Source organism: Silene latifolia, chromosome Y (assembly GCF_048544455.1).
Source record: "Silene latifolia isolate original U9 population chromosome Y, ASM4854445v1, whole genome shotgun sequence".
Lineage (NCBI taxonomy): Eukaryota > Viridiplantae > Streptophyta > Magnoliopsida > Caryophyllales > Caryophyllaceae > Silene > Silene latifolia.
Genome location: NC_133538.1, coordinates 298,010,587 through 298,025,576, shown reverse-complemented (window position 1 = coordinate 298,025,576; position 14,990 = coordinate 298,010,587). Strand labels below are relative to the sequence as shown.

Below are 14,990 nucleotides of genomic sequence, written 5' to 3'. Positions count from 1 at the left end.
TACTACGGTTTTATGAGTCTTTGGGTACTCTATCGAGTGGGGCTTACTCTGTCGAGTAAGTATGTTTTGTATACGAATCAGTAGTCTGCCTGTATGGTACTCGACAGAGTAGCCTTGGCACTCGATCGAGTAGTGGCTTACTCGATCGAGTAAGTCGGGTTATGGGTGTTATTTGAGGGGTTTTGTTAATAACGCGGATTAATATATAACAAGTTTCGTCATCTTCTTTAAACACTTTTACAAAACCTAATTCACTGTTAAGAGAGATTTCAAGTTACGTTGCATTGTTCTTCCACATTATTAGCAAATCCCGGAGCTAGAGTTGTCGGTTTCCTTTGTTCTTTATACTGTTGTGATCCTGGCGTTAAGGGTAAGTTCTACGTATCATTTTTATAGTATTTGGTTAATGTTGGTTAAACCCTAACTTGGAGATTTGGGGGTTTTTATGATTGTATGGTTAAGGTAGTAATTGTATGAGTGTATGTATAGGAGGAGGGTTCGTGGAAGAGAGGTTTTGAGATAGCTGCTAGATTGTCTGATTCTGTGATTGCATTCCAGGTAGGGTTTCCCTACTCAGTATTAATTACGTGATGTGTTTGGTGGTTTCATTGTTATTATTGTTAAAGTATATTGTTGGTGGTTGTGACGGTTGTTGGTTATATTGTTGGTTGTATTGTTGATTAATATCGTTGATTTTTGTTATATTTTTCTATGGTCTTCGGGGTGCATCCCTAGCAGAGTGGAGTCACTTGCGGGAGTGGCTTCACGCCCTTGATTTGCCTTCTGTGGAACCCGCCACAGAAGGGATGTGCAAATTAATGAACATGGGTTTATCGCTCGATGGAGATGAGCGGGGCTTAGGTGGGAACGGCTGCGGTCCCCCACTGGCGGTGTTGAGTACCTGTTGCGATGGCTACTCTGGCAGGGCTACACACTTTAGTGTGTAGTCAGTTGTGTGGATATTGGTAATGGAGACTGGGGATTGATGTGTTGATTGAGCTGTTTGGCATTTGCTTTCTATTGGTTTGTATCGTGTAAGTAGTACTGACCCTGTTTAATTGTTTTAAAAACCGTGGTGATCCTTTCGGGGATGGTGAGCAGTTGTTGAGCAGATTTGATATGATGCATATGGGCTAGCTGGGATGAGTCATCACTTGGCAGTTAGAAGAGTCTTCCGCTGTGTCAGACCATGTCCTTTAGTTGTTTACTTAAACTATATTTTTACTTTTAAAGTACGTTTCTTCATTGTTTTATGATTATCATTGCCTCGGGTAACTGAGATGGTGACGTTCCTATACCTGAGTGGTCCTGGTAAGGCACTTGGAGTATGGGGGTGTCACAAAGTGGTATCAGAGCGACGATCCTGAAACCTGTAACTAATGAACCTAGTGAATATAGGGAGTCAAATTAAAATAAACCCAGGGTAGAGGTTGTAGGAGCTAATAAAAGACTTGGGAGACATCCTAAAGTCGCGAACTCGCCCTACAATTTTGAACCGGCCACATGGGGTACGTGTCGGGATCGTCTGTGTTGTCTCCTTGCTTGAGTGTCTATATAGTAACATGTGATGTAAATCGGTGGATGTGTGAATGTGGAGAATAGGAGGTATGGAATGAAAGTTGATAGATATGTAATTTGTATGTTGGATGAATGAGGCATGTTGTTTGTCTTATAATGTGGCATATTAGAAATACGGAGGTGAAATCGTTTCGTTGAGTATATAAAGAGTTGCGTATATATGCATGTATAGTTGTTTCTGTTATGTTGAAAGTATAGAAGTTGTATATAATGTTGGGAAAGTAAGATGAACATGCGTGTAGTGTTTACGAGTCAGCATGGCTCGATCGAGTGGGTCTGACTCGATCGAGTGGATAGTTTACGTTTTCTGGGCAGAAGCGAGATTTTGGGCACTCGGTCGAGTAATTAGGGGCACTTGATCGAGTGGGGTCAGCTCGATCGAGTGGGTTAGAGGCTCGATCAAGTATATGTTAGAAAAGTTTCTGCTCAGATTCTGGGTCGAGGCACTCGATCGAGTAAGTGCGGTGACTCGATCGAGTGGCCTCAACTCGATCAAGTGGATTGAGGGGCTCGATCGGGTGGGTTTTATACAGGTCGTACGCATGTTTTGGGTTATAGTATGAGTGTTTATGTCTACCTTTCTCTTATATAGTTACAAGATGCCGCCAAAGAAAACTGCCTTGTATGCTGGAGCTGAGAGTATGACCGTTGATGACATAATGAAGATGTTGGAGCACCAAGATGCTCTTACGAAAGCTTTGAAGAGATTGGTAAAGGCTAAGGAGGTTGATCACTCCAAGATCAGTATCCACATATCTAGGTTCAGTCCGAAAGAGTAAAAGGGAACCGGGGCGCCAATTCTTCTGGATAATTGGCACAGGGAGATGGAGAATATCCTGGATTTAGTTCATTGCCCGGATGAGTTGAAAGTGGAACAAGCCGCGTTCTACTTGAGGGAAGCGGCAGGTGAGTGGTGGGATAAGGTTAAGGTGAATCCTAGGGAGATGTACATGAAGCAGAGACTACGTGCAATACCTTGGGATGAGTTCGGGAGAGCTATGAGATGTGAGTTTGTGCCGGAACATGTGAGGAGTAAGCTGAGGAAGGAGTTCGATGAGTCTAAGAGGACATCTAATATGACGGTGGCTGCGTACTACCGTAAGTTTAATGAGAAGTCCAGATACGCTGAGGATTTGGGGCTGAGTGAGGAGAATCTAGCTTTGAGGTTTGAGAAGGGGTTGACCCCCAAGATCATGGAGAAGTTTCCAGTGGGAGTCCTTGCAGATGTAAAGGAAGTATATGAGCGAGCTGGGAAGGCTGAGAAGTTGGTTGAGATGACCAAAGAGAGAGGTGCTGAGAAGAGGAAAGCTGGGAGCGAAGGGGGTGGTCAGTCCGGTTATAAGAAGAGTAATCATAATCAGGCAAGAGCATATTCATCTGGTTCAGGGTTTAGTGCTGGGGCTTCATATGGGCGTGGCCGAGGGAGTTGTAGTAGTGGTTGGGGTATGACCCGTTTTAACTGTGGTGGTATGGGCCACAAGAGACTTGAGTACACCAGTGCGATGAGTGGGGGTTTTTAGAGACCGTCACAAGGGAGCTTTTCACAGGGTCCTGCACAGAGTTATGCTAGTAACAAGCCGACTGGGTCATGGAACAACAGGGGAGGTCAGAACAACAACGGTGGGGGTAACCGCAATGGCGGTAATTCTTATCATAAACCAGCTACGAACACCAACAACAACTAGGGGTCGGGTGCTAAACCGGCTACCTCAGCTAGTACTGTCCTTGGAGGTGGGCAGAAGACCAGTGGCAAGCTGTTTATGATGGAAAAGAAAGCAGCTGAGGACGCCGCTCATGTTATCACTGGTACATTTCTTGTTAATGGTGTTTATACCTTTGTTTTGTTTGATTCGGGAGCGTCACAGTTGTTTGTATCTTCGAGTCATGTTAAACAGTTGGGTTTGAGTGAGTATGAGTCTGTAAGAGAGGGAGTTTTTATACCTTCGGGTGAGACTGTATCTTGTGGGAGGTTGTATAGAGGTGTATCCATGATAGTTGGGCAAGTTGATCTACCTGTAGACTTGCTAGAGTTTCCTTTAGATGGTTTTGAGATGATAGTCGGGATGGATTGGTTGGGAAAGTAAAAAGCTAAGATAGATTGTCATCAAAAGAAAGTTTCTCTGAGAGGTCCTAAGGGGATTAGTGTGTCTTATCGTGGGTTTGTTGTTAAACCCAAAGTTAAGTTGATTGCAGCAGTGACCTTGAAGTCCTATCCGAGGAAGGGGTGCCCGTTGATCTTGTGCCATGTGAGGGATCACAGAGTGGAGAGTCCGACAGTTGAGCAGATACCAGTTGTGGGGGAGTTTTCAGATCTCTTTCCAGAGGAGATTCCAGGGTTGCCACCAAAGAGGGAGATAGATTTCAGTGTTGAGCTGAAACCGGGGACGGGGCCAATCTCTAAGGCACCGTACCATATGGATCCTAAGGAGTTGGAAGAGCTAAGGAAGAAGTTGGATGATCTGATTGAGAGGGGATACATTAGACCTAGTGTATCACCGTAGGAAGCACCAGTTTTGTTTATGAAAAAGAAAGATGGGAGCTTGAGGTTGTGCATAGATTACAGGGAGCTAAACAGAGTGACAGTGAAGAACAAGTATCCTTTGCCAAGGATAAATGACTTATTTGATCAGTTGAGTGGTGCAGCAGTCTTTTCTAAGATTGATTTGAGGTCGGGTTACCATCAGGTGAAGATTAGAGAGGAGGGCATACCAAAGACAGCTTTCACGTCGAGGTATGGTCATTATAAGTATGTGGTGATGCCGTTTGGGTTATCTAATGCACCAGATGTGTTTATGGACTTGATGAACCGAGTCTTGTGTCAATTCTTGGACAAGTTTGTGGTGGTTTTCATAGATGACATCTTAGTCTTTTCTAAGACTAAGGAGGAGCACGAGGAGTATTTGAGGATTGTGTTGCAGACCTTGCGAGATATCAGTTGTATGCCAAGTTGTCCAAGTGTGAGTTCTTGTTGGAGGAAGTTACTTTTCTGGGGCATGTGATTTCAAAGAAAGGGGTAGCAGTGCATCCTGCAAGGATTGAAGTAGTTACCAAGTGGGAAGCACCGAAGAATGTAGCTGAGATCAGGAGTTTCTTGGGTTTAGCAGGGTATTATCGACGGTTCTTGAAAGATTTCTCCAAGATTTATAGACCTATGGCAGCTTTGATGAGGAAAGAGAACAGGTTTCATTGGGATGAAAGTTGTGAGACGGCGTTCTAAACATTAAAGGATTGTTTGACCACAACTCCAATCTTAGCATTGCCTGAAGGGAGTGAGAACTTTGAGGTGTATACGGATGCTTCAAAGAATGGGTTGGGTTGTGTGTTGATGCAGAATGGGAAAGTGATTGTCTATGCTTCTAGGCAATTGAAGCCTTATGAGGAGAACTACCCTACTCATGATCTAGAGTTGGGTGCGGTTATGTTTCCTCTTAAGATTTGGAGACATTACCTATATGGGGCGACCTTTAAGGTATTTTCAGATCACAAGAGTCTCAAGTACATCTTTACTCAAAAGGAGTTGAACATGAGACAGAGGAGGTGGATGAAGTTGATTGGCGATTACGACATGGATATTATCTACCATGAAGGAAAAGCCAATGTGGTTGCAGATGCTTTGAGCAGGAAGATTGTGCATTCTCTATGCACAGCTATATCTTTGATGAGATTAAGAGATGAGGTGGGGAAGTTTCGGATACATATGATCCAGAAAGGGGATGCTATGGGAGATTTGACAGTGCAGCCTGATCTTTATGATGATATTCGCAGTAAACAGGAGTTAGATCCCAAGATATTGGAGTAAAGAGCTAGAGTAGAGAAAGGGACATTGTCTAGATTCTCTATTCATACAGATGGTAGTCTGAGGTTCGATGGAAGGTGGTGTATTCCTAATGATGAGGAGCTGAAAAAGATGATCATGACAGAGGCTCATTGAACACCATACTCAGTACATCCAGGCGGTGACAAGCTATACAAGGATTTGAAAAAGACTTTCTGGTGGCTTGGGATGAAGAAAGAAACAGCTGAGTTCGTGGCTCGTTGCTTGACATGTCAGAGAGTGAAAGGAGAGCAGCGTCGACCACAAGGTAAGATTCAGTCTCTTGAGGTACCTGAGTGGAAGTGGGAGTCCATTTCTATGGATTTTATTGTGGGTTTACCGAAGAGTCAACAGGGTAACAACATGATATGTGTTATTGTGGATCGACTGACCAAGTCAGCTCATTTTGTGCCAATGAAAGACACATGGACTAAGGCACAGTTAGCTATGGCTTATCAGAAGAATGTGGTGAGATTTCATGGGGTGCCTAAAGATATAGTGTCTGAAAAAGATTCGAGGTTTATCTCACGGTTTTGGAAAGAGTTGCAGGAGTCTTTGGGAACTACCTTGAAGATGAGTACAACATTTCATCCTGCGACAGATGGCCAGACGGAGAGGACCATCAAGACTCTAGAGCATATGTTGCGAGCTTGTGTTATGGATTTTGGTGGTAGCTGGGAACAGAGGTTATATCTAATTGAGTTTTCATACAACAAAAGCTATCACACCAGTATTGGCATGGCGTCATTTGAAGCTTTGTATGGGAGAAGATGTAGGAGTCCAATTTATTGGGACGATAGTGCTGAGGTAGTGGTTTTAGGACCAGAGATGGTACATGAGATGGTGGAGCAGATTAAGCTGATCAGACAGAGGATGAGAGCGGCCCAGGACCGACAAAAGAGTTATGCTGATCTACATCGACGGGATATAGAGTTTCAGGTTGGGGACAAGGTTCTTTTGAAAGTGTCTCCTATGCGTGGGGTCATGAGATTTGGTAAGAAAGGGAAGTTGAGCCAGAAGTTCATAGGACCGTATGAGATCTTAGACCGTGTGGGTGAGGTTGCTTATCGGTTGGCTTTACCGTCTGCTCTGGATAGGGTACATAATGTGTTTCATGTATCTCAGCTGCGGAAGTATGTTAGTGATCCGTCACATGTGTTAGAGGTAGAGAACATAGAGCTGGATGAGTCCTTGTCTCATCTTGAGGTGCCTAAACAGATTCTTGACAGAAAGGTTATGAAAACCAGACATGACGAGACAGTGTTGCTTAAGGTTCTTTGGTCTAATCATGAGGTTGAGGAGCCTACGTGGGAGGCGAAGAGGCTATGAGGGAGCGGTACCCGTCTCTTTTTGATCAGGTATGTGTGGTTACGGGCACGTAACCTTGTTTCTTTTAGGGGGGTAGGAGATGGTCGAAAAGAGTTTTTACATGTGTTTATATTGATTTTGTTATAGTTAGTAGTTGTTTGAGTCGGGTTGAGTTTGGTTTGGTAAGTATGTTTTGGAGTTTTATGTTGATTTTTGTTTTTGTTGTTGTGTCGGGAGAGTGTTAATGTGTTTTATTTTGTTGTGGTTTGAACTTCGGGGACGAAGTTCTTTTTAAGGAGGGAAGACTGTAATACTACGGTTTTATGAGTCTTTGGGTACTCTATCGAGTTGGGCTTACTCTGTCGAGTAAGTATGTTTGGTATACGAATCAGTAGTCTGCCTGTAGGGTACTCGATCGAGTAGCCTTGGCACTCGATCGAGTAAGTGGCACTCGATCGAGTACGTGACTTACTCGATCGAGTAAGCCGGGTTACGGGTGTTATTTGATCGGTTTTGTTAATAACGCGGATTAATATATAACAAGTTTCGTCATCTTCTTTAAACACTTTTACAAAACCTAATTCACTGTTAAGAGATATTTCAAGTTACGTTGCATTGTTCTTCCGCATTATTAGCAAATCCCGGAGCTAGAGGTGTCGGTTTCCTTTGTTCTTTATAGCGTTGTGATCCTTGCGTTAAGGGTAAGTTCTACGTATCATTTTTATAGCATTTGGTTAATGTTGGTTAAACCCTAATTTGGGGATTTGGGGTTTTTATGATTGTATGGTTAAGGTAGTAATCGTATGAATGTATGTATAGGAGGAGGGTTCGTAGAAAAGAGGTTTTGAGACAACTGCTAGATCGTCTGATTCTATGATTGCATTCCAGGTAGGGTTTCCCTACTCAGTATTAATTACAAGATGTGTTTGGTGGTTTCATTGTGATTATTGTTAAAGTATAATGATATTTATTTGATAAATATGCATTAAATTAATTAATAACATGTTACATACTACATGTGACATATTGTGTGACAAGTGACAAATTGACAAAATAAAATGGAAGTCCGTTTTATATATGGATTGAAAATGGAGGGGTTGTAGTGGATAGTTGGTGATTTATTTTAATAGTTAAAATAAAAATAATGATGACTCTAATTCACTAGTCTTACATACCTAAAGTTTTGATAAGAGAATAAAGAAAAAGGGAGAACGCCATGCATTGGCCTTCCACCCCACAACCGGCTCCCTCCTCTCCTATATAGAGAAATTGTTCTCTATATTGTCATTCATGAAACTTATGTAATTTTTCATTTCATCTCCTCACCTTTCTCTCTAAAATAGTTTTAGTAATTCCAAATATTGTTCATCTAAAATTCTAATATCAATATATAACATTACTAGTGTAGTAATAAAGATATTATTAGAATTATTTTAAGGCTACTAGTATATTAATCTAGTTAGTTAATATATTAGTTTAAGGGTTTTGTTTTGGGTGCAACAAGAGGAGGATCTCTATATTTGGGATTTGGAGGATCATCCATTACATTTAAGCTCAAGAACAAATAAGGAAGGTGTCCTTATTTGTGCCTTATTTTCAAACCAACAACAATGTAAGAACCATTGTTTTCTCATTTTATTTCTTATTAAGTTATGAATGCACTAGATCCTTAGAACTCATATTAAAATGTTAATTAGTTCATCATTAGAAAAGTCTAATAATATGAGATGATAGAGAATCTAGAGAGAGAAAGTTCTGGTTCTAACTGATTTCTTCATCGTTAAGCAATGGCTAAGACGAGGAAATCTGCAAAAAAATCTCAATCAAACTAATAATAATAGACATCAATCTAGTAATAGTAATCAAAAAATCCAAAAAAAGTCAGATATTCAGTCTGCTAGTACTAGTACGAATAATACTCATATCAATTCGCCCAAATCGGGAGGGAGGCCATCTCTTAGGGTTTCTCCTCTTCGCTTTGAGGTGGAATTGGAACCTATTGATGAAGAGGAAGAATTACATGATGAAATTACGACAACAGAGGAGAATTCAAGCGATCGTCCTGTTCTTTAGATTTTGAAAGAAGATGTGGAAGGTGAGATACGTTACTGGTCGACTTCTGTGTTTTGCTATATATTAGGTGCTAATCCACCTAGTACTGTGATTGCTGGATTTATTAAGAGAGTTTGGCAGACTCATGGAGTTGACAAGGTTTCGTTCCTACCTAACGACATTTTTCTGGTTCGTTTTAAGACGAAAAAGCAGCAACAGGTGGTCCTCAACACGGGGCATCTTCTCTTTGATAATAAACCCGTGATTATCAAGGAGTGGACACCTGATGCTGTTCTTATTAAGCATGATGTGCAGAAAGTTCCTGTGTGTATGAAACTTCATGGATTAGAGGTTAAATTTTGGGGAAATGCTTGTCTAAGGAAACTTAGTGAGGAAGTGGGGCGTTACATTAAGTGTGATGATGCCACTGCTAATAGAAGTTTCTTTGGATATGCTCGGGTCCTCATTGAAGTTCAAATTGGTCAAGAGTTCCCAAAGGAGTTACTCTTTAAGGATGAATTGGGAAGTATTCAGAAGGTGAGGGTCGATTATGACTGGTTGCCTCTTCTGTGTACTCAGTGTAAGGGGATGGGGCATGATACTGCTCAGTGCAGGAAAGCTGAGGGTGTCAAACCGGTGAAACGTGTTTGGAAGCCTAAGACCAAAGCTGATGCTGTACCTAAGGTTGCTGCTGTACCTAAGGCTCGCCGCACTCGCTCGAAACAAAAAACAGACTGAGAAAGTAACCCAGGTTCCTGCAACACCAGTTGTTACCCCTGTGGCTGTGAGTACTCCTCATAGTGCATCAGCTCAGGTGGTCACACCTGCTGTTCCAGTACCAAAAGTAACTGAGGAACCTTCCCTTCCAAGGAGGATTCTATCTCGGATGATGAGACAGGAAATCCCTGATAGCAGGCAATACTCTCCTCAGGGTATTACTTTCTTAGATGCTTTGAATATGACTATTTCTCGAAGTGTGGGTATTGGAAAACGTAGCTTCAGGAAAATTCAGTTAGAGAATGGGTAATCTTGGTTTTTGGAACATAAGAGGTATGAATAGTAGGAATAAGCAACTTGAAATAAAAAAGTTCCTTTATCAGCATAATATTGGTTTGTTTGGGCTTTTAGAAACCAAGGTTAAGAGTTGGAATTGGAATAAAGTTAGATAATAAAGTGTGTGATGATTGGTCTATATGTACTAACAACAGTAAACATAAAGGGGGGAGAATATGGCTCATCTGGCAACCTTCTCAATTTGTGGTGACTGTTAAGTATATCACTGATCAGCTTATACATTCTAGTGTTTATGATAAACTAAGGAATATTAATTTTCATTTCACAATAGTATATGGTCTCAATAAAGATAAGGAAAGAAAAAGCTTATGGGAAGATTTAGGCCTTATTAGAAATGGTGTGACCTCTGCCTGGATGGTGTGTGGAGACTTCAACAGTCTTATGCACTTGGATGAAAGAGTTGGTGGCACAACTGTCAGTTGGAATGAAGTTATGCCTATGAGGGACATGGTAGCTAAATGTGATTTGGTGGAGCTAAAAACTATGGGGGCCTTATTCACATGGAATAATAAACATAAACACTCCTCCAAGGTTTATAGCAAAATTGATAGGGTCTTGATCGATGATACCTGGTTGAAGCAATTCCCAGACTGTTTTGCTCATTTCTTACTTGAAGGGCTCTTTGACCACTGCCCTTGCCTCATCCAATTTCATAATGAAGGAGGTAGGAAGGGGGTACCATTTAAATACTTCAACATGTGGTCTATGTTGGACAACTTTAAGCAGATGGTGAGTGATCACTGGGATATGGCCATTCAGGGAACTCCTATGTTCCAAATGATAAGAAAATTGAAACTGTTAAAGCCTAAGTTAAAAATGTTGAATAAGGAGAATTTCAGTGACATTGAGAATATTACTTAAGTCACGGAATTGTCTTTACAGGATTTCCAAAAGAAGCTTAGGACAGATCCTCTGAATGAGGGACTCTATGCCTCTGAGGCTGCCTGTGCAAAGGAGTTAGTTTTTCTCAAGAAAGCTAGAGCTCAATACCTACTACAAAAGTCTAAAGAACAATGGATGGAGGAAGGGGATGAGAATACATCTTTCTATCATAACAGTATCAAACATAGAAGAATGAAAAACAGGGTTTATCAGGTGAAGACTCAGAATGGGATTTTGTGTCAGACTCAGCAACACATATAGGATGCATTCCAGGTTTTTTATGTCAATCTTTTAGGGTCTTCCAAACCAGTTGCTCCTATTAATCATGGGATTGTGAGGAAAGGAGCTTGCCTTACAACTGAGCATAAGAAACTGCTTCTTCAACCTGTGACTGATGAGGAGGTCAGAGCTGCCATGTTCTCTATCCCTGGGACCAAAGCTCCTGGCCCAGATGGATACAGCAGTCAGTTCTTCAAAGACACATGGGTAATTGTAGGGAAGGATGTTATCAAGGCTGTTAGGAGTGTTTTCACCTCTGGAAAACTTTTAAAGGAGTGTAATGCTACTATTTTAACCTTGATTCCCAAAGTTCAGGTGCCTGAAGCTTTTCACCAGTTTAGACCAATAGCCTGTGTTGCAAAGGTATTGTGTACTAGGCTGAGTGCTATTTTGCCTGAAATAATTAGTCCTTCTCAAAGTGCATTCACTAAGGGAAGGGACATAGTGGGCAACATTCTCATTTGCCAAGATCTAATTAAACTGTATAATAGGAAGGCTAGCTCTCCTAGAGTCATAATGAAGATAGACTTGCAAAAAGCCTATGAATCAGTTGAGTGGGCTTTCTTACATGAAATGTTGGAAGCTCTTAACTTCCCTTCAAGTATTATTGCCATCCTGATGCAATGTGTGTCCACCCCTACCTATTCTATTGCTCTTAATGGGAATATCTTTGGGTATTTCAAGGGGAGAAGAGGTTTGAGGCAAGGGGACCCCCTCTCCCCCTTAATCTTTACCATCTGCCTTGAATACTTGAGCAGGATCTTGGCTTGGGTGCAACAGCAAAAGGAGTTCAGATTTCATCCCCTCTGCAAGAGAGTCCAATTGAGTCATCTGTGCTTTGCAGATGATCTCATTATGTTCTGTAGAGGAGACCTTCCTTCTGTTGTCTTATTGTTGAGGGCCTTCAAAACCTTCTCTAAGGCTTCAGGTCTGAATATGAATAAGGGGAAGTCAAATATTTACAGTAATGGAGTTGATAACTCTACTATGGCTAGGTTAATCAGATTCTCTGGGATACAAAGAGGGACTGTTCCTTTCCGTTATTTGGGTGTCACTATTACACCAAAAGATTGGGTGTTAATGATTGCCATCATTTGATTGAGAAAGTAACTGATAGAATTAAAAGCTTGGGTGCACGCAAACTGTCCTATGCAGGAAGAGTGGTGCTGATTAAGTCAGTACTGCATAATTTACACAATTATTGGGCTCGTGTCTTTATTTTACCTAAGACTGTCCTTCACAGGATTGATTGTGTGTGTAGGCAGTTTCTATGGCATAGTAATGACATGAAGGAGGGTCCTGCTATAGTGGCATGGGACAGCATTTGCAAGAGTAAAAGGAAAGGAGGCCTTGGTTTGAGAAGTCTGTACTGGTGGAATATTGCTGCAGTGGCAAAATATGCCTGGTGGATTGCTAAGAAAACTGATCACCTGTGGGTTAGATGGGTCCACGTTGTTTATATGAAAGATAAGACTTGGGAGGATTATATACCTGGTCAGGGGACGAGTTGGTCTTGGAGGAAGATCTGCTGGACTAAAGACTTGGTCAAGCAGCAGCTATTTAGTGTTGATGATTACTCCATCAAGCTAGGGTACTCTTGGTTAGTTGAGGAGGGCCCTGATAAGGAGTGGCATAAGTGGTTTCCAAATAGCATAATGGTTCCTAGACATAGCTTCATCCTTTGGTTGGTAGCTCATAAACGAATGCTAACTCAAGACAGGTTGAGGAGAATGGGAATTGCACATGATAGGTGGATAGAACAAATATGTATAAGCTAATGTCTATTGTACTAAGGAAATCTTAGACAAAATGATGTATGGGTGATTATCATTTTAATGAAAGCTGACATTTTCCCAAAAAAAATAAAAGAAAAGTCTAATAATGGGGAAATGAACCTAACACTTAATGCTTCGATGTATCGCCATTTTGGCAAGCCCCACCTTGCCTTGCAAGAAGGCATATTACCTCATGGATTTCTTGTTGTGAGTTGAAGGGCCGGACTGAGACCCGCTAATTGTCTCACATCGGCTATATTATTAGATTAGTATAAATAAAAGTCATAGTTTTAGTCACCTCTTTACTCGGGACGAGAAAAGGTTCGGTTTTGGGATATTTGATGTGACTCCTATTTACGCACATTTAGTCCCCTAAGTTGCCTAGGTCCTATGCTTTTTAGTATGTATTAGGGTCTTTTCTTGTCTTTAGCCTCCTTCTATGCCTATTCTATGAGGTTTGGTGTCATTTGTAGAAGAAGAGCGCTAACTTGACTACATGGAGTGAAGTGGAGCTAAATTGATAGCATATAACAACCAAGCACTAAAGAGGAAAACAATACTAAAGGCCTATATCAATAAAACAAGTAATTGGGCAATGACAAAGGATCCCCACAACCCATGAAGGATCCCCATGGAATGGAAGGGAGCCATTATAAGAGGGAATTGCTTGGAACCAAACCAATACCTGCTTGTTTGGCTCTAAAAATGTGCTAGATGAAACGGCGTCGAAAAGTCAAGTGGTCTAGGTTTTTGAATCACTCCAATAGGAGTCCGATGAGGAAATGACGTCCGTTTTACAATCCGAGCTCAAATAGACAAGATACCCGTCGGGACGCCCGACCCCACTCCAGGTCGACGGATTATCATGCAGGGAGATTTTCTCAATCATGGATCCGTGGGGTTCCTCCTAGGACTTGCAAGGCTCTAATCCTCTTTCAAGGGTTTTAATCGTCATTTAAGCCCTTAGTTAACCTAATCCTTGTACTACTATATATAGCCCTCTTGTATTTAAAGGAGGCTAAGCTTCCTTAGTTTAGATTAATCTCTCATTAGGAGTAGATTAGAATAGATTAGCACTTAATATTTCCACAAATTACACATTAATCTTTCCTTAATTATTGTTCAAGACTTATTATTGGGTAATTGAAGAGTATTGGGTTATTATTGGAGAATTGACAACTCTTCATCAATCAATCAAGTTCTCTTCTATTATTCTTTGCTTTGCATTTGTTCATCTTAATATTGGTACAATTCCTTTACTCTTTACTTGATTATTGTTTATTGTTTCACTCTTTCATCATATTTATATTTGTTAAGATGATTGACACCATTGTTAACATGTTTTCCATGATAATGAGTGAGTAGTTTCCTAACTAGGGATTAGTGGGGGATTAGGGGAGTTAATCATGGGAAAGGTTTATGCTTAATGAGATCATATGAATGCTTGCTTACTGTTTTCCAACTTATGAACATATCATGTTTGATGAAATGCTTGATTAACAACCTAGCATGTTTCTCTTATCCTTTCAACAAGACTTGTAAAACATAAACCAACTGAAGGCTTGTTAGACCACGCATATAGTTGATTAGGAAGAATTAAGTCGACTTGTAGGTGTTGTACAGTCTTGACCGACTCGGATTCGGGACTCAAACCTTCCTAGGACTCATTTATGTTATATCACATTAATAGGGAAAACCAAGTCGACTTGTAGGTGTTGTACAGTCTTGACCGACTCGGCTCCGGGACCTAAGTTTCCCCTAAAAATCGTAAGATATACATTAAATCGATTCCAATAATAATAATTGCTTTCATCTATGAAACTTGTTTGTTTAATCTCGCCATGATTCCTCTATGATCCCATGATTCCCAAGTATTCTTTATCATTTGATCACACCCTTGTTTTTATTGCTTTCATTAGTTTAAAATCATCAACTCAAACCAATTGTGACAAACCTAGTGCAACTACAATTAGATTGAACAATTTGAGTACCCCCGTCCTTTGGATTTGACCCCGACTTGCTTGCTATGCTAGTAGTTGGGTATAAATGTGTTTGAGAGCATACAACGACACGTTCATTAATAAGAGTGACAAACAAACCAACAAATATATACAATATATACAATTCTACACTACAAAGGAAAGAACATTTTACTGGTTTTTGAAATTTTCAAATTTTTATGAATTTTGTTTTTACGAAATTAAAGAACATATTTTTGAGTTTTTTCG

At 40.8% G+C, this 14,990-nt stretch overlaps 1 protein-coding gene across 1 annotated transcript; it reads left to right on the top strand.

Annotated features, from left to right (window-relative positions):
- The first annotated feature begins 2,771 nt into the window (after positions 1-2,771).
- Positions 2,772-12,765, top strand: LOC141630990 (uncharacterized). The gene is made up of 7 exons (XM_074443719.1): positions 2,772-3,021; positions 8,841-9,436; positions 9,486-9,775; positions 9,961-10,555; positions 10,709-10,883; positions 11,004-12,026; positions 12,143-12,765. Exons 1-7 carry the CDS (start codon positions 2,772-2,774, stop codon positions 12,763-12,765), a joined length of 3,552 nt encoding a protein of 1,183 aa, XP_074299820.1.
- The last annotated feature ends 2,225 nt before the right edge of the window (positions 12,766-14,990 follow it).

Bases quoted from the DNA above. Each gene is read 5' to 3' on its own strand.
- LOC141630990 (XM_074443719.1), top strand. From the start codon at position 2,772: ATGGAGAAGTTTCCAGTGGGAGTCCTTGCAGATGTAAAGGAAGTATAT. The intron at 3,022-8,840 runs GTATGACCCGTT...GCTATATATTAG, and splicing joins GAGTTGTAGTAGTGGTTGGG to GTGCTAATCCACCTAGTACT. The intron at 10,556-10,708 runs GTGAGTGATCAC...TTGTCTTTACAG, and splicing joins TGGACAACTTTAAGCAGATG to GATTTCCAAAAGAAGCTTAG.